This window comes from Gavia stellata, chromosome 25 (genome assembly GCF_030936135.1).
Source record: "Gavia stellata isolate bGavSte3 chromosome 25, bGavSte3.hap2, whole genome shotgun sequence".
Taxonomy (NCBI): Eukaryota; Metazoa; Chordata; class Aves; order Gaviiformes; family Gaviidae; genus Gavia; species Gavia stellata.
In genome coordinates, this window is record NC_082618.1 from 5,902,551 (window position 1) to 5,916,010 (window position 13,460).

Consider the following 13,460-nt stretch of genomic DNA (forward strand, 5'->3'; position numbering starts at 1 on the left):
TGATTCTGTGATTCTATACTGATGCCACTTTCAGTATTGTGATTTTCAGTGTTTGATAGAATCAGCATTTGATGGCATTGACATCACAAATACCCGCAGTAATAGTCTTGCACCCTGCCTGTCTCTGCCGTGCCTTTGGTCACCCCTGTCCTTCCAGCAGCCAGCTGGTGCTCCGTTTTGTCTGTTACTATTCTGCTATTAGAGATCTATTTGCCAGTCTAAGTGCAATTTACACTACAGTGTTGTGCGCATCAGTTACACTAAGAATTGTTTCTCTGTCATGAATCTGTAGATTTTCCCTTAAACATTAAAATCTGCTGAGCCTGCAGGGTAGCGTTCATTGCTAAGCTCACCATTGTCGATTTTGAAAGGCCTAAGTCCACTGCAGTGACAGCGGTAACTTTGACGAGCCAAATTCAGCTAGATTTTGAAAGGATTAAAGATGTCACTAAAGCTACAGATACTGGAACAGCAGCAAACTGCAAAAGCTTCCCAATTCAAGTACCTCAACCCAAAAGACTTAACACAGCTTTAAAAAAAAAAAAAAAAATCAACAGAACAGTGTGTTAGTATATTATACCAAGTGACCTTTAGGACTCATACCAGCCCCCTTCCCATGGGAATCTGGGGTTTTACAGAGGCAATACTTACTGAGGCGAAAGAAATGAACTGGCTGTGTAGCTGAGAGATGTTTTATTTCCAGAAGTTTATAAAATCGAGCAGTCCAACACTATCAGTGATGGCCCCGATTTTTTAAGACATAAAAGAAACACAGTCCAGGAACTACAGTGTGAATGCAGAAGTGCAGAGGAGGCAATTTGTATTCTGTTTACCAGTAAGTGATGACACATGGTGGATGCTCTAGAAGCTGAATGCCCAGATGAATTCAGATTTCTTTGTAAACTCCCAAAAGCAAGTTTATAACAGTGTGTTTCTGGAATACTTCTGTGTGGGTGGTCTTGGAAGACTCCAAAACTGTGCAATTTGCACTGGACTGTTAGGATTTTAGGTAAGTGTATACATATATATAATTATTTGGCTTGCAAAAAAAATAAACAAGCAATTATGTGTCTCAGATGCAGCTGTTTTCCCAAGTAAGTTACCAGAACCTAATATTTGATTTTTCTTAAGTTGCTGACATTTACTTGCTGTGTGATGATTTAGCCTTGTAATGCTGCAAATTCAGTTGAGAACTGGCATATGTTAAATCAGCGGCTCCACTGTCGTTGTCTTTTATTTTGTCTTTTTAGATTTGTAGCTGTAAATCGGTAGAGGGATTTAGAATAAAACTGAAGAATAGCCATCTGTGATCTTGCTGCTGATTTTATTTAAATAATGTGTGAGCCATGATTTGAGCTTCTGTTTGCTTTTCCCAATGAACAAAAAACAAAGTCAGTGTATTATGACTTACATGGAATAGAGACAGCCTGTTACAGCAAACTTCATCATAGAGTCTTGTACAGCCAACTGGGACATAAAATTTATCTTATCTTTGCTGTAATCTCTTAACTCTAAGAAATTCCAGTAATAACTATCCTGAACTTTATTTGTCCTTTCTCACCATGCTGGACTGGGTGTGTGGTTTTTGCATGTGCTAGTCAGTTAGAGGAAAGATCAAAACTTACAAACACACTGTCAAAAAGGAATTGCTGGTGGGAAATTTAAATACGCATTTTATGCTCTGTTCTCACTTCAGCTGACAGATTGTTTCCCATGTCATTTCTAATGTGTGTCTTTCCCGCTTTCAGTTACTATGTGGGCAAGCTGTTGTAATTGGTTTTGTCTGGATGGCTCACCCGAAGAGATGCAGCCGCAGCCGCAGCAGGGAGCCAGAGCCCAAGCCTATTCCAACCCTGGATACAGCTCCTACCCGTCTCCCACTGCTTCCGAACAGAGCTGCAAAGCCTGTGGGGTGCACTTCGACAACTCCTCCAGGAAGGTGAGTCGCAAACGTCTTCTCTGGCGCCGCTGACTTAGGGGAGCGTTCAGTTTGACCGCAATGCGCCGTCTGACTTTAATTTAATTACAAAAAGACAATTTGAAGAGAAACGGATGCACATTAGAGGCCTCTGATTTGAGGACGTGCCATATGGGAAAAGACAGCTTGCCTTTGCTTCTGTGTCTTTAGTCATTCTTTCGCAATTAGCAGACGTAGTTAAAGATGACTGGAAATGTGGTAGTTAACCTTCAGTAGACTTGGCTTTCCCAGGCGCTGAAAGAAGAAAACCAAACTGCTTATAATCATTTAATGGAGCATTGACTTGAGCATGAGTTTTTAAATTTGTTATTTAAAAACATGCCCTTTAAAAAAAAAAAATTGTGGCAAGAAGTTTAGTAATCTGTTTGTGCTTTCAGTAAAGGAAGATCTACGTATCTCTTTTCCAAACTATTGTTGCTCAGGCTAAAAAGCCATATAAGTTTATTGAGGGTGTGTGTTGAATTGCTGAAGCTTGGTGCCAAAAAAACAACCACCAACCCAAATCCATTTAATCTTGGTTGTAAACTTTATTTGTGAGCATATAGATGCCAAAATAATTGTTGCCACAGGATTTTTTTTAAATTAGACAGCAGACCCTGCCTGGGACATTATTTGGGCATGGCAATGCTGTTTGAAAAATGTTTCAGTGAGGAAAGTTGTTCAGAGTCCAAACTCTGTGGCTTAAGAACTGTCTTATATATAGCATGTTACTGAATTTAATAATGTGAGAACTTAAAAATTACAGTGAATTTTGGCCGCAGCCCTTTTAGATCAGATGGGGAAATTAATAAATTGGTCTTTCTTGCACCTTTTTATTCATGCGTGCTGGCACATACCTGAGAAACGGTAAATCTTGGCAGAGCTGTTTCTTTCTACTCACAGAACAACAGGGATGTTTATGCCTTTTTGTACTGAGAAGCATTATTGCTCCAGACTACACTGGACTACACTACAAATTTAAATTTTAGTAATATATTTTGGAGGTTGGGTATATATGTTAATATATTTGGGGTATATAAGAATGCTTAGACTTTTTCTGACAGTAGGCAGATTCTGGGTCAGGTGCAGTCACTGCACGTGACTCCACATAGTATTGTCTTTAACATTGTCCTCATTAGTGTGATGCATCTTCACAAACAGTTGTGGAAAGAATTATTCTGAATCCAGTGCTTACTCTTCTGCATTGTAGCAAATAGCGGATGTAGATGATTCTGCTTTTGAAATGAAAACAATTCATGCAGTTAAGTATGGATTATGTAATAGCAATGCTAGAACCATGGTCCGATTTTTTTTTCTGTTACCTTCTAAAAGAGATGTTCTAATATAAGCTGTCTTTAAAGGAGTCTCTTGTATAAGTCATCAGTACAGTTCCAGATATGTGAAAACATACTGACTGATTGGGGCTAGGAAAAGCTCCAGTGTGCAAATTGCAGAAGCTCTGCAAAAAGCGATCCAAGACGTTTCTGCCCCCAGCAGACTGCCCTGTTTTTCCGCGGGAGCCGGCTGTCAGTGTAACTGGGGCAGTGGAGTACAATGTGTGCTTGTGTCTCAGCTGCTCCCATTCAGTGCAGACTGTCAGTGAAAAGGACTTTGAGGTTTCTATCCTGCATTGTGAAGGGCGGCTCCTAAAACTTCCTTCCACCTTCCTCCTGCCACCACAACTACTGAGCAGTAATCTCTGCGACTGACTTGAGCTAGATGGCTACAGGTGGCAAAGCTTAAACAGCTGCAGGAAGGTCTGCTAGGTCGTCCATCAGGCCTTGGTCTTCAGAAGAGAATTTGAGATAAAGAACCGAGTACATAACTTGTAAAACACTGACGTGTTTGTAAACCATGTTAATTCTTTAATTCTGTTGATACGGACCAAGAAGTGTATGAAATCTCACTTTGCTGCAACAAGAGCACTGAAAACTCTGCATTTTGTCCCAAGAGAGGCAGTACCTTTGAACTCTAGGGTCCAGTGAATGTTTATACTCAAATACAGTAGAAAAAAAATTAATTCCTTCTGCACTGGTGACCATAAGGATAACCTAGATTGCTTTTAAAAAACCCAATCAAACACCCTCACCCCCCACAAAAGCAGAATGATGGTATCTTAGGTACTTGATCTTTTATCATAATTGTATTTTAATTTTCATATAACGTGGCACCTACTAAAAGGATTAGAGTAGGGGAGGTTTGAATGGATCATGTATTTATAAGATGCATTTAACTGTTGGAGCATCTTTAAAGGATGTAAAATTTAACTGTGGTGGCAAAAATCTCTTGAGTTTTTTTTTGAGTTTTCCTTTAGATGACTTCTTTGACCTTGGTTTTCTGCAGCAAACTGATTCCACAAAATCTTTTACATTTAAAACAAGCAGTCTTCATTTCCCCCTGCTGAAAGAAAGCTATGGCAGGCATTCTTGGTGGATATGTCAGATTGTTACTCTTTCTTCCCCCATTTTCTGATTTCAGTGCCTTAAATTGGCTGACATTTTCAAGAAGATGCTTTTCTTTGCATACTTACGGAAAAAGCCCCTGGCAAGCTAGAATGCAAGATTAAAAAAAAACCCCAAACAACAGTAGCCATAGTGAAAGCTTGAATGTTGGCATTTCTTCATTTTTATCCTGCATACAGAGAAGAGCCAAGTGTATCAAAGCCCCATCCTGGTATCTCTGGGAGACTGTTAGATCAAACAACCAGGAACAGCTTCCATTCCGGACAGGCTTCTGATTTAAAGTATTTCACTTCTGTTTGACCATCCTGTGATTGTGCTGCCAGTTAGTAAGCATAATTCAGAAGTGGTCTGACCTTTTAGTAACAGGATTTAATTTACAACAACATTTGAAACAAATCGTTCTGAAGAGACCGGTGTCTTCGATCGTTACCCTTTCAGTCAGAGTTCGACAAATATATTGAAGCTGTAAAAGCTGCTTAATACGGAGATGCGGCAAACAGCTTCTGTCCATGTTTAAATACTTCATGCTCAGGTACTTCATGCTGGAGAGGTTTTTTTTTCCTCTGAAGATGAATCCTAGTGGTGAACTGATAAGCCAGACATATGCTGGGTTTTATTTTGACTTCTCAAATGTATCATTTAGTAACTAAGGCAGACTCGTGTTATTACTGTTAATTGCTTGCAAAAAGCACGCTGGATAATGCAGCCCTTGTACTGTGCTCGCTTACGTGATACCTAAAAGTGTAAGTACTCAAGTAGGGGTTTTCTGGCTGGAGGGTCCTTGGCCGTACAGTGGTTCCCTTTGGAGCCAGTTTGGCAGCCTGCAGAGCACGGGGAGGCTTCCCCCTGCCAGAGTAAAGCAGGGTTGTTTGGTTTTTGGGTTTTTTCCCCTCAGTTCTTTAGGTTGCTCCCCTGAGAAAAGGAAAGTGTTGTCAACGGGGTTATTTTCCATTACTCTGCCTTTGTGGAGCGTTCGTTCCCCCCTCTAGACACATGCACAACCAGTAGTTCCTCTCTCTGCCCTGAAAATTTCCTGAGGAACTGGATTGCTCCTGCAATCCAAAAAAAAGTCAGTTACATACTAATGTGTTTTATAATGACCAAGTTAAGGAAAACTTCTCAAAACTGGATGGTATGTGGAAATTGCCCTTCCTGTCTTGCTTTGTGATTGATGAAAGTCACTTTTACTTGGCAGGCCCCCAAACAGCAATTTTGAGATGAGGTTTCAAGTTTGCATGACCAGAGACTGACTCTGTGGTAGAAATTTTCATGTCTTAAAATGCTTAGGCAGGAAATTAGGATTCTTTCCACTAACTGTCATTATAAGTCTATTACAGGGTCTAAATGAGAAGTCTGTTGGTTATAATTGTAAGGGTGTGTGTGGGGCAAGGGGGCTGCCAGGCTGTAAAGGGGATCAGAAGGAGCTTGGTAAGCAAGTAGCGTATTTACACCTTTTAAAACATGAGAAACATCTGCTTTCTTTGAACTATGAAGTTAAAAGTGTTCTTTAATCACTAGAAAAAAATTAATGAAACAATTTTTTTGTCTCTTGAGTTTGTATTTGTTGCTTCTCCAACTCTGCATGTGTATTTTTCCGTGCATATCTCTAAAGGGTCAGGATGTCAGGATTTCATAGAGATGCTTGTCTTCTCTGAGACTGTGAATTAGCATTTTTAACCAGCACTGAAACCAGTTCTTTCTTCCCTCAGGACTTTTTAAAAGGCACATAATGCGGCTGTTCTGCTGCTATTCCTGTTGGAAAATGTAGAATTTGACTTTCCAAAGTGTTGAACAGTCAAGTTTCTGCAGAAGTCAACATGGACTGTGAGTGCTTGGAACTTCTGAAAATCGAGCCCTGAGTGACGAGACCAGAACGGTGTAAAATATAAACATTAAACAACAGAATTTAATCTGTAAAGTTCTTAAACATCTGGGGCCTAATATTTCCAAAACTTCCAACACTTTCTGTCTAGCACCTAACTGGCACACAGTGGGCATATTATTTTCAAAATAAGCTGGCTATTTTTGTTGCATAAATAAATGTTAAATTCTTTGATGTCTGTCAGACACTGTAAGCCTTGCTGTTTCCTTTTCCTCTTATGGTGAAAAAAAGATTCATTTAGTGATTGCAGCAAATTGGAGGGAAAAAAAAGGCGGGGGGGAGCAGGGAGGTTACTCATAGCAAGTATTCAATTTATGAAATAGTGAAATGTTTTTAAGTAACTCCCTCCAATGCTAGAGCTTTTTTAATGCACAGAGCAATATTTACTTGTTCTATAAAGCAATGTACAACTAGCTGTAATTTACTTGAAAGTCTGCTGCCTCGTATATATCTCCTGATTTCATCTGTGGCTTAAACTGGATGACAGGTCCAGAATAAGGTGCAGAAAACTCTGGTCATTTTGAGGGAATTGTCTAAGAATGTAATATTTCATTTTGGGTAAGTGGAGTGTAAATAGTGCTTTTCTAAGAACTGTGAGGAATCTAGTGATCTGCTTATGGGATCAATCCTTCTCCTCCTCTAGGAACATGAGTAACACACTTGGCACTTTTTCATAAATGAGAAGGTTTTGATTATGCTTTAACAGACTCTGTTACTTACTCTGGCTTCCAGATGGTAGGGGAGCACTGCCTGCGGTCGTTGTGCACCTCTGTCGCAGGTCATGGTGGATTGGTTTGATTCTGTTCCCTTCTTTTCACCAGCACATCTGCTTGGACTGTAAGAAGAATTTTTGTATGTCCTGCTCAAACCAGCCTGAAGGCGGTCCCCTTCTCTGCCACCTATGCCAGCGTTTCCGGGCCACAGCTTTTCAGCGGGAGGAGTTGATAAAGATGAAGGTGAAGGATCTGCGAGACTATTTGGCACTCCGTGAGATTTCCACAGAGTTGTGTCGTGAGAAGGAGGACCTGGTATTTCTGATTCTTGGCCAGCAGCCTGTAATTACCCAGGAAGATCAGATAAGAACAAATCCATTTAATACTAGTGCCTCTGGACAGCAAGACTTTGTGATTCTCCCACCAACCAGCATAGCATCTTCTACCTCACATGATGCGTCTCCAGTGTCTGCAGATCCCATCTCAAGTTCACTAGCTCAGGAACATCAACAGGTACAGTCTCTAGCCAGAAGCATCTTTTGCAAACTCATTCATCTCTGGTTTTGGATTAACTACTAAGATGTTGCATGAGGTTTTCCAAGTCGATAATGTGCCCAAAAAAATTTACTTTAAAGATGCCTGCTTAAAAAGCAAGGAGAGCTTCTGTTTAGAACAGATGACAGAATATTCAGTTGCATTTTATACATGCTCTTCTCAGGTTTTGGAGTGAGGACTCACACTTTCCTACAGGATGATTAGGAAAATAAGAGGAGTTATTTTACACTGTCTTGCTGCTGCACCAAGTCTGATGTGCCATTCCCTTTCTACATTAGTGGAATTTAATTTGGTGGGCAGTGCTGAATGTACTGAACACTCACTCTGAGAACAACATTGCAATGTTGAGATGTTTTCTATGGTTCTCTGGTCCACACTTGCCATTGCCACTAGATACTCCTGTGACCGGTTCCTTTGGTCCTTGATATCTGTGCTGGTGCACAGATCTATCTTGTGTGTTGATGTTGACAACTTTCTGACAATTGTATGTAGATGTCAGATGAAATGGTTATTATTGTTCTTAAGTTCATGTGCAACACAGCGAGCACAGTTCAAAGGAATCATGAATTTGAAACTCCTGGGAGAGATGATTGTGAGATGGATGAGGTTTTTGGTATCTCCTGCACCAAGATGAATAGAAGACAAAATCTGTCTGTTGTTAGTCTTCAGTTTATGTGAACCCTGCAGTTCTGACAAACCTTGTCAGGGGCGTTTAAGGTTAATTATTTTTTATTGACTTTGCTTTGTTTGTCTTTCATCTATCTGGTATGGGAAGTTTACTCTGTGTTTGACATCTGCTCCTAGTTCTATTACTAAGTTACTAGGTATATTTAGTTCCCTGTGGACCAGAGCTGTGAAAGTGCATGTACCTTCTGCTTCCTCAGCAGATATATCTAGCACAAAAGAAGAGTTTTCCTGGGAGGACATTTTTTACAAATCGTTAAATGGCCTTTTCATTCTCTGGTTTTCTGGATATTGCCATCCCAATTTTTACCAGAATGTTCAGCTCTGTCATGTTCCCTTACTGCCCCATGGTACATTTCAGCTTCTTGTCTCAACTTGCATGAGATCCTGCTACAGTTCAGGCTCTTTCATCATTACTGTTATTCTTTTGCTTTGTAAATATTAACAAGTCACCACTTACCTAAGTAGGATGGTAACATTACCGTCCCCTTTGTCAGTAGGGAAACCACAAAGGGGAATGATAGCTCCTGAGGGCGAGTCAGCTACAATTACACTGCAATTCCTTTCATTTTATTAAGTGCTCAAAGCAACTGTCCCTTCTTATTCTCCAGTTTTGCTGCTGCTCATCCTTCGCTTAATATCTCCTATTTGTCCAGTCCAGAACCCACCTGAGGAGGTGTTTCTGTACAGTTACTTTGAAGATGGCTTGTAGCCTTTGAGCTGTGTTACAGAGGAGTCTTATACAGAGCCTGGCACTGATAGCCGATGTGCCATCAGAGCTACGATATCGCACTGTCACACTGCAACATTTTGGTGAAGGATTGCATATAATATATGTGTGTGTGTATAAATTTGGTCTCCTCCTGATTCAGCCTCACAAAAACATCATGTGGGATCTTATTGTATAAGTACTCTATCAGGGTTTAAATAAAGCAGGGCTTTAAAGGGTCAGGTGTTGTGCTTCAGTTTCAAGAAGTTTTACTTGTTTAAAGTTTATTTGTTTTTGTAAGTGCTGCACAGGAAATATCTTCTGTGATTGTGCCTTGCTTTTACCTTGTGCTGCAGTTCGTCCTTCCAGTGGGGCAGGGTTTGCAGTTACGCTGAACTGTTGAGCTTATTTCCCTTTGGACACACAGAGATACGCTGTTGGTGAAACCTTTATTTCCTCTTCTAGGCAAATGGTTTTGTGCCTCCGAGCCAAGTCGGTATGACAGGAGTTGAGAATGCAGCAGAAGCACCAACAGAGGAGGAGACACAGGTTTGTGTGTCCTGGAATTAGATGACAAGGAATACCAGGTTTTTGAGGCCATATTTGATACCACAGAATCATTACTGCAAAGAGATGGGTGGCTAAAGAGTAATTCAGACTGACCACCGGCAGACTCAATCAATGCCTTTGTTTAGCATCATCTTGTCATCCACATATAGAAAGAACTGGTGTCACTTGGACACCATAATAATAGAAATTATTTCTTTCCATCCTAGGACTTATGTTTCTGATAGATGAAGGAATTTACAGCGTAATCAGAATTATACGTACAAACATTAACGCCTGCTAGTACACGTGTTGAAAGTTGATTTAAATTGTAGTGCTAGGTGTTGAGAGCAAGAATCATTCCATCTTTGTTCCCTTCCAGTCTACTGACTCAGAAGATAACCTGGTGCAGGGGAGGAAGGCTTCTCTCTCTGATCTAACAAGCATTGGAGACATCAATGCACTCTCTGTGCGACAGCTGAAGGAAATTCTTGCTCGCAACTTTGTCAACTACAAAGGCTGTTGTGAAAAGTGGGAGCTGCTAGAGAGGGTGACTCGCCTTTATAAAGAGAAAGACCTTCAACATCTAGGTAAGAAACTTAGCAAGCACGTACCTGTTCTCCAGGTTTTCCCTTTCTATGGGCAGTTGCAGGAGGGAATAGAACTTAATCTTATGTTTCTGTTTCATGCAAGTGAGGAGAATGGAGGGAGTGTTTTCGATATGCACATTAGAGTGAAAGTAGCTAAACTCTATTCACCCCTACTTGTACTTGTTGGAGGAGAGCATTATGGTAGCTCTGGGGAGTGACTGTCCTGTAGTAGCAGCAAATGAAAACCGTGTACCCTTCATCTCAGGATTCTGCATAGCTGTGGCAAATCGCACTGGTCACTGTATCACCTGCAGAACAGCTGATGTGCGACTGTAGATGGATGACTGTAAGCGCTGGGGTGAGCTCTTACCTATTGACTCCTGGTGACTGGCAAAGTGAGCAGGAAAATGCCACCGGATAGCAGCTGGGCAATTCGGAGCGGGCATGTGCTCAGTGGCAGTGGCTCCCGCTGCTGAACAGTTGTGGTTGTCTGCGGTTTGACTCTGTTGATCACAAGAGCGTTCCTCCTGTGCACTACCTGCTCCTGCTAGGCCTGCACAGTTGACTGATGAGGGGATAGTGGTGCACAGAGAATGTATCTGGCTTGACTTTCAGGTGCCAGTTTGCAGTCCTCGGTGATTAAAGACATATACTTGTAAATTATTTACAAGAGAAACATATTTTAACACTTTGATTTCATAAGTAGGTTTGTTTCTGTGTTGTCCAAAGTAGCGTTGTTCTCTTAAACACATCTCTCTACGCTTTGTTGTTTATGAACGATAAAAGATTTAAGACAACTGCTTTGGTTTTATATTCTTTCATTGCATCTTCTGCTTTTGACAAAATTTATCCTTTTCTCAGTCACTGTTGCCCGTGTGTGTGCCTCAGCTGTGCTCAACAATATTGGTGAGATTGTGTAACACCAAAGAAACTGGCATAAGGGGCTACTGAAAGTGTAGTTCTAGGAAGCCAAACCCTGCATAAATTCCAAGGCTATCTTAAAAATTGAGACAACACTTCAGATAGTTGTTTATCTTTGTGAAGTGCTAGCTGTTGTGTAAGCTCAGCAGAAGAGAAAGTTTCTTGCCAGTTGAACAACCTGTCCTGATCAGAGATTGAGCTGGAACCTCTGCAGGGGGATCTGCAAAAAGCAGTTTTGGTTTAGTAATCTCCCTTCAAGGCTTTCATCTCCTGTTTAATAATACTGCTTGAGTAAATTTTTTTCCCAGCTTCTCTTATTCTCACCAAATAATTTTCTCTTCTTATATTGCAGTTTCTGACACTGATGATCACACTGGTAAGTGATATTCTTAATCATAGAATCATTTAGGTTGGAAAAGACCCTGAAGATCAAGTCCAGCCATAAACCTAACACTGCCATCTCCACCACTAAACCATGTCCCTAAGGGTCATGTCTGCACGTCTTTTAAATACCTCCAGGGATGGTGACTCAACCAGTTCCCCGGGCAGCCTGTTCCAGTGCTTGACAACCCTTTTGGTGAAGAAATTCTTCCTAATATCCAGTCTAAACCTCCCCTGGAGCAACTTGAGGCTGTTTCTTCTTGTCCTATCACATGTTACCTGGGAAAAAGAGACCCGTGTTGCTTCATTTGCCTCATTGCTAAGAATCTCAGTGATGTTTCTGTTTTCATTACACAAAAATTACTGTGTAAAAGCTAAACCTTTCTGCTTCTTGCCAGTTGATGGAGCAGACATAACCACATCAGTGTTAGACGTGAGGGGAATTTTTTTTTCAGACCTCCAGTGTGCAAAAGTACATTTGATAAAGCCAACTCGCAGATTGCACAACACCGACATACCTTTCTTTGTCTCATGCAAACCGTGGTCTCTTGTTCACTCAGGTGGTGCTGGGCTCCCTGGCACGGAGGAAAACCTCTGCAAAATCTGCATGGACGCACCCATTGACTGTGTCCTGCTGGAATGCGGCCACATGGTCACTTGCACCAAGTGTGGGAAGCGGATGAGCGAGTGTCCCATATGCAGGCAGTATGTGATAAGGGCTGTCCACGTCTTTAAGTCCTAAGCGTGTGTAAGGAAGACTGGTGATGCCTTAAAGCCCCATCTGCTGTTAGAGAAATGGTCAAAATCGCTACAAAGAGTTAGCTCAGAGATTAGCATATGGATCCCCCTGGAAGTGAGGGAAGGATGAAGTCTGGGGAAAATTGCTCTTACTCAAGCCATGCCTGGCTGTGCTCTTCCCACTACAGTGCTTTACACCACAGTGCCTGGACTCCTTGGAGCTTATTGCCAGCAGCAGAGACAGAAATCATTAACAACCTATATTCTAGAATAACTTGATCCACTGGTGTTGGGGACAGATGGATGCTTGGCTTTCCACCACAAAGATCAGATTCAGACACTTTGTATTTTCCCCTGAATAATAAACAAAAGTGGACTGGGGTCTCAAAAAGTGATATTTGTTTTGCTGCTTAGGCTATATACCCAGCAACAACTTTATTTTCAAAGGTTAAAATTTTACTGTGCTTGTTAATTTTTTTTTAATGTAATGTTAAATTCTTATGCTTGCAGGACAGGCAGCCAGCCTCTGATTTCCATATTCAGAATAAGCGTAATTCTAGCATAGTGCAATTGTGGAAAAATGTACAATTTTATTTGAAGATGGACTTTGTATTACTGAAAAATGTACGGGGAGTGAGGCTCTGTGAAACACACAGCCTTACCTTCTGTGGTGGTGGTGGTTTTCTGTTTACATGCCAGCGAGAGGGAGATTTTGTTTGACTGTTGTTGATTCCTTTGACTTCATAGGCTTCCTCACAGTATATGCCAGCAATCGTTTTAAAACTGAACTGACTTCACTTGATTAAGGAGCTATGAATTTAAGGCTTGAGTCTTGTAGAGGGTTTAGTGAGGAAAACATACAGCTAAAGAGTAGTAAGGATTCCATTGCTACACAATCATTTAAGCACAGGTGACTTTTTTTTTTAGAGGGGAGACATGAAAGAAAGCAAACTTTATCTCCCTTGAATCAGTGAGATGAGCGATCATCATTGCAGATGCCTCTGTTTAGTAATCATCCTTCCCTTTCCCCAATTTTACAGTCCTGTTACATTCAGACTGCTTATCAAAAGCAATTTATTTTGTACTCCTTCTGCTTGTGAGGCTGGACAGGACATTTTGTGGTCTGATATGTGGCAATTGCAAGCCCTTACAGCTATCCTCATGAACAGCAGGTTCATTTGGAAGCCTTGCTAGAGAAAATGGTAACTGGTGTATTTTTCCCTCGGTGGCCTGCAAGCATTCAGTCCGTTTGGGTGGTAACACAGCTAAGTTGGAGTCTTGCTGCCTTAAGTTTTCAGCCACCATGGGATTGTATACTCATT

The 13,460-nt window shown here is 41.1% G+C and overlaps 1 protein-coding gene across 1 annotated transcript; it reads left to right on the plus strand.

Annotated features, from left to right (window-relative positions):
- Nucleotides 1–1,740: 1,740 nt before the first annotated feature.
- RFFL (ring finger and FYVE like domain containing E3 ubiquitin protein ligase) lies at nt 1,741–12,255 on the plus strand. The gene is made up of 6 exons (XM_009810441.2): nt 1,741–1,939; nt 7,123–7,527; nt 9,428–9,511; nt 9,891–10,098; nt 11,372–11,395; nt 11,961–12,255. Exons 1-6 carry the CDS (start codon nt 1,754–1,756, stop codon nt 12,140–12,142), a joined length of 1,089 nt encoding a protein of 362 aa, XP_009808743.1. The 5' UTR covers nt 1,741–1,753; the 3' UTR covers nt 12,143–12,255.
- Nucleotides 12,256–13,460: the final 1,205 nt, after the last annotated feature.